At 40.9% G+C, this 6,016-nt stretch overlaps 1 protein-coding gene across 1 annotated transcript in view; it reads right to left on the bottom strand.

Annotated features, from left to right (window-relative positions):
• Positions 1 to 1,840: 1,840 nt before the first annotated feature.
• Positions 1,841 to 6,016, bottom strand: part of STAB2 (stabilin 2) — an 86,222-nt gene continuing 82,046 nt past the window's right edge. Inside the window, exons 67-69 of the mRNA XM_061988914.1 lie at positions 3,329 to 3,457; positions 2,523 to 2,642; positions 1,841 to 1,891 (exon numbers count right to left, since the gene is read on the bottom strand). Coding sequence (XP_061844898.1) covers positions 1,841 to 1,891; positions 2,523 to 2,642; positions 3,329 to 3,457 — 300 coding nt within the window. The remainder of the gene's footprint in view (positions 1,892 to 2,522; positions 2,643 to 3,328; positions 3,458 to 6,016) is intronic.

The raw sequence follows: 6,016 nt of genomic DNA, 5'->3' as shown, positions 1-6,016 counted from the left end.
AAAGTAAAATCTTGTTTATATTGCATGACTTCTTGAAATAAACAACATTGCATGAAAAAATTATGGCAGTTACTTTCGTTTAAAACAACCCAACTCTATATTATGTGAATTTAAATAAGTATTTTAAAATATTATTTTTCAGTGCTAGAATGCTGCTCTTTACAGAATTGCAAGACACTTGCAAAACTTAATGACTTTATTTTAGTGTTCTCTGTGTTGTTTTAACCTTGTTATGTAACTGACTTCAAAGAAATTTTTGAGCACATTTAAGATGCAGTGTCTCTATATTTGAGAGTATAGTTCATTTGAACAGCAAAGCAAGAAGAAATTTTCACTCCGTTTTATCAAAAACGTGGAAGAGAATAGTCTGTCAGTAAAAGAAGAGTTTAATGAACTGTGGAGCTCTTTTTGTGATAAAAATATTTAGTGATTATTACAAAAATAAATGCTTGGACTTTATTTTCTGGTTCCTATGAGCCTTAATGTTTTGATTGACTGGGGAGAAGGAAGGTATATGAGTTGTATTAATTGTCAAAACTACGGGGAAAATTCTTGAAGTATGTGTGTTCTAAATTATTTGATATAGGTAAAAACATACAGGCATATGTAGGGAAGCAAGGGAAGGAGTTAAGGAAATTACTTCAGTGTGTCTCCTCCAGGCATATTTATACATCAAATTCCCTTGGTTGTGCTTGATACCTGCATCAAAAACCCTGGATTTGTCTGCACATCCTGTTCCTGGGGTTGCTCTCAGGGGTAACTAATGCTTTCCTGGAGTTGAAACCTTGCCTCCTGCCCCTCACGTGTGGTAGACACCAGCAAGCATATCATAGGGGAATGTTACTGCTGCCAGCAAGAAAATCTTCCTTTCCTTGCTGTTTTGTGGTTTCTGTAATGTTCTCACAATTTGCTATGACATCAATACTTTGAGGGAAGGAATTGGCAGCAAATAAAACCCAAGTTTGATTCACTTCTAATAGCATGGTGAAAAAAATCACAGCTCTTATTGCTGTGCATTGGTTGGAAGGCAATGTTCATGTCCTCGGTAAAAATATAGTAAGTCAACTAGCAGGTCACCTCTGCTCTTCTTAGACCTAAACAGCTGAATGGGGACATTATGTGGTAAAGGTATGTTCTATCTTGTCTGCTTTTCACAAAAAAAAAAAGGCTAAGTAAATATTGATAAGTATTTGGATGCTCTCCCATTACCTGTATTTCTTGCTAAAGCTGCTACAATTACTATTTATACAGTGAGGTGAGATGTAAACAAACACAGTCAAGTTTGAGAAAAGGGGGAAAAACTAGAGGTGGCAAGCTGGAATTTTTGCATTTCCTGCTGCTGAAATGCTTACAAGGAAGTATATGAGCAAGAAATCCTCACAGTTTAAAGAATAGAAGTTTAACACACATTCTGCTTCACACTCGAGAGTTGGCGTTGTAACCGAGGCAAAATGAAAGCAGTGGAGTGGTAGTAAATTTAGGATACTGACCAAGTTAGCAGCCCTATGTGTTTGAGGCTATTTTAAAGTCTGAAGAAGAATAAAAGCAGTTAAGTAGCAGACATAAAAGTCTGCTTTTCAGAGAGGTGTTAGTGTCTGGGTAGGTTAGTTGAGATTCAGTTTTGCATTTGACACTCATAGTTGATACTGCTCAGATACAGCCAACACTTCTGAGGTTGGTAACTGTGAACTCTAGAAACTGCAGCTTAAACAAACCTGTGTTCTGATTTTTCATTTGTAATGAGATTTTATTCCCTCAAATGTGTAGGTGCTGTGGTTTTTTTTCACAGTGAGTGTAATTAGAAATGTGTTTTATAATTGACTAATGCTGAATTAAGTCTTTAATTCTGATCATGAGGGCCACTCATCACAAGCTGCTGGTCATCTGAATCCTGTAAAATAGAAGAAAATCAGACTTGAATATTAACAAATGAAAGTCACTTTGGGGCAAATTTTCTAATGCAGATGGCAGACATTGCAGCCTACAGTTTTGCACAAAACAAGTCTTTTACTGGATGCAAAAAGATGGCTTTTTTGATTTTGGACTCTGCATGTACATGAAGGACTCGCTAAGTTAGACCAGTGAAGCTATTCAGATACTTTACCCAGTCTTTCCTTCCCTTGATTCCCAGCCCCCTTCCTGTTTTGTTTCAGATTCTTTGGAGTCCTGGCATGGCACTCAGCTGCATTTGCAGCAAGGGCGGGGAGGGAAGACAAAATCAGCTTTCTAAGTTTGTATAGGTACATCAGTGGCACCCAGTAGCATTTGAAGTCAAATTTAATCCATATCTGAAGGTAGACTTGAGGTACAGCTGTAGAACACAGCCTCAATTTTGCTACAAGTGAGGCTACCCAACTTCTAGCAGCAGGGAGACAGGAAAGCTGGGAAGTTGAACAGTGTTTTCCCAAATTAATTCATGGTTTTTTTTTTTTCCCCCAAGTAGACATTCTCCTTTCATAAGGTGTTTCCCTCTTGCCATTATTTTAGTTGTATCTCAATCTCAAATAAAAAGTGACACTTACTGAGAAGAGATCGTAAGTAGTTTCTGGTGGAGTCAGTGCAGAAGAACTTTCGTAGGAGGGGTTGGTGATATTTGAAGGCTGTGACTTGTCCAGTGATGTTACGTCAGTGTCTTCTTTTGACTACACAAAATCACATCAACCTGCTTAAAATCCATCCTCATCCTACAGTGCATTAAGTGGGGCACTCAAGTTTCACTACCAGTGGGTGCATGTTGCGACCCAACTGGCTTTATCTTCTAAACCAGTGCGTCTGGGTATGCACTGTGTTCTGGTTGTGTTATCTCAAGTCACTTACCACTGGCACGTTTTTCTCCTCTCCCTTACTATTTTTAAGCCTCATAAAGTGTTTCCCCTGGCTTGTGGCCCCTGTTTTTTGTTTCTGGGGCTAGAATGGGGAGGGATTTTTGGTTACTTCGAGGTAGACTTTCTTTTGGATTGATTCTTGTATAATTTGTAACACTTGTTTGAGCATCTGTGCCTGGTTTAGCATCATCATGATACTATGTGAGTCTTGAATCTGGCATTGCAGTCTCCAGAGCTTTTGGCAGGTCCTTGCTGTTGGAAGTATCTGTGAGTGCAGGAGCCTGTTGGGCACCCTGCAGGGAGAGGCCTAGGGGAGCAGTAGGCAAATTAAAGCTCGTGCCTAAGACAAGTGTGTGAGCCTTCCCCTGTAGTCTGAACAATTCAAGTGGGAAGCAATCAGGATTGTGTCTAGCTTAGTAAAATGCAAGAAGAAACTGAAGGCTGTGAGTTCAGCAAGTGTGGTGGGTCTGGGGAAGTGCTTTGCATTCCCCTCTACCGCCTACCTTGAAGTGCTGGAAGCCTATGTTTCTCTTCCTGAACCTGAGGTAAGAATATCCAATAAAAGCCACAATTCCAGTAATCAGGCAGGTGCCAAAGAATATTCCTGTCCCAGTTCCAGTGGGGAGAGGAGCCTGGAAGCAAAAGAGAAAGGTGAGTGAACTGTGTGTCATCTTCTAGCACCTGGGCATACGCAGTGTCCCTTTGAGATACGCTCTAGTCCTGAACTGCTCTTGTGCTTGAGTTTTGTCATACATATTCCCTAGATATAGTTAAATATGGGCTTCTGAGAGTAATTACAACCTAGATTTTTTTTTTGGGAGGGTACTGGACATTGCCTGTAGTACAGCTTCATCTTATGTCTTTGAAGTTACAGAATGTGCCTGTGCGATCTTTTCTGGTCAGTTTTTTCAGTGTCGCAATAAAAGCTACAATGAGGCTGAAACTTCGCTGGCCTAAGGAGGAGAAATGGGCACCAAATCCCCTTAAGCAGTTTTGCAAACCCTTGCTGTAAACCCTACAAGACTCTGGATAGGTTCAAGCTTATTCCCTGGTGTTTTATGTGCTGGAGAGGTGTTGGTTATTGCCATCCTGTGAGCCATGCTTCCCAGGGCTCAAATCAAACTGCTTCTGAGACGAGGCCCATCTCGTTGCTGGTTAGAGGGCTGGGCAGCCAGTGCTCTGCCAGTGGCCCAGTGCTGGCCTTAGGAAGGTTGTTTTGCCCTAACGTGTGCAAGGCCTGTAACTTGAAATCATTCTTCAGCCAAGCAGGTCAACTGCCAATCTGAGTAACTGGGGACAAAATAAATTCCCACATGATCTAGATTTAATCTGAAGAGGAGAAATTACTCCACTCTCTGCCTTTGGTTTGCCTTCTGAAGCTCTGTGGTCTTGATAGGCAGATATCATGAAGATGACTGTCCATTTTGGGGTGATTATCATGGAATCACAGAATGGCAGGAGTTGGAAAGGACCTCTAGAGATCATGTAGTCCAACCTCTTGCTAAAGGAGGTTCACCTCAAGTCACAGGAATGTGTCCCAGGCAGGTTTTGAAAACCTCCAGAGAAGGAGATTCCACAAACTCCCTGGGCAGCCTGTGGCAGGGCTCCTTCACCCTTACATTATAAGTTTGAGGGATCCCAGTGCACTCAGACACCGAGGCTACAGTCTTCTCAAAGTGCTGTGCTCTTTGTTGGCAATCCAAGAAGTGAGGAGAGGTCTGGAAATGGGTAGAAGATTTCTGTGCTGTTACTCTTGCTTTTCCATATGATACCTTAGCTCTGTGGCCTCCTGCCTAGAAAACTAGTTATTAAACTTACCCTGGCAAAAATAATCACATTGTTGTCTTAATAGGTCTGCTATCTTAATTTTTAGAAAACAAAGAAATTTACATGGTGAAACCATGGACAGCTGTATAGGAGAAATCTTTTAGTTGCCCTCTAGCATGTGAAAGGTGTTATAAAGATGGTAATATGCTGCTGTAGACTCACAGAAATTGCCTATTACTTTGAATAATTTTCAGGCAGTAATTTACACTTTTACCCAAGTGTGTCATTTCCTACTTCTGAGGATTGTAGGCTGCAATGGATTTTTGTGAACTGAGATGGTGCAGACATATTACTGAGCTTCCAGGGAATGAGAAGACTGGATTGTAAAGGAGAAAGGGCTGCTCAGAACAAAATGAAGGTGAGAAACAGGGCATCAAGGAGATTAATCTTGTGGATGAAGAAGGAAGCTGGTCAGCCACTTCTGAAATCAGAGCTGGAGTGGATAGGCTGTGAATATGACTGAGGCCCCTCCAGCACTCTGAGAGAAGGATCAGAATGAGTTATGCAGATAGCATGGAAATTCTTCAGATTAAATAAGTGATGGGTCCTCTTGCAAGTTGAAGCCTGTGTCAGACTGTTACAGAGTACCCTGGGTGGAACAGAGCTGGGGAATGCAAATGCTGCACACATGAACATGTATTTCGTTAAGGAAAACATTTTGTACTGGAAAAACAGGTGCTCACTGAGCACCTCTCCCAGGGGCAGGAGGATCACTTTTGTGAAACATCCCAGTTGTGACTGCAGGTGGAGAAAATGTTTTTCTTCCTTTTCATACAGAGCAGTAAAGTTTACTGATGGGAAATCAACAGAACAATGTTCCTGCCTCTGCTGCCGGGCCCTATACCCTTTTAACTCCAGCTTGAAGCAGTGCAGCTGCTGACCCAACTTCCCTCCATGGAAGGGATGGCACCCCTTTTTGAATTGTGCAATTTTGCTGTGTAGTTTGTTTTGATCTTTCTAATAAGAGAGACAATTGGATAACTGGGGCCATTGCAGTGATTCATACAAGCAAAGTTCTATTTTCAAAACACCTTGTTTTATATAAGAATGAATGCAAAGCAAAGAGTAAAAACTTCCTTAGAAGCTTTAAAGCTCTTTTTGGAAAAAATGAAATGGAGCCTTATAAAACCTGTATTACAAAAATGAGCTCCATTGTAAAATGGAGGTTTTGTCTTCTTTATATAAAATAAATGAGGGGAAAACTTGTTCAGACAAACATTTTGAACAAGCTTCACTGGTGCTTTGTATCTTTCTTCTAATTTTCTTTCAAAGTAACCTTGTAAATCAAAACTGCATAAATGTGAGGGAAACTGGGAGTATATCAGCAATGAGTTTGGGATGCTGGGATGTTATAAAACATAGCT

Source organism: Colius striatus, chromosome 1, assembly GCF_028858725.1.
Source record: "Colius striatus isolate bColStr4 chromosome 1, bColStr4.1.hap1, whole genome shotgun sequence".
NCBI lineage: Eukaryota > Metazoa > Chordata > Aves > Coliiformes > Coliidae > Colius > Colius striatus.
Note: the sequence above shows the minus strand (reverse complement) of the source record. Positions and strands in the feature narration are given on the sequence as shown.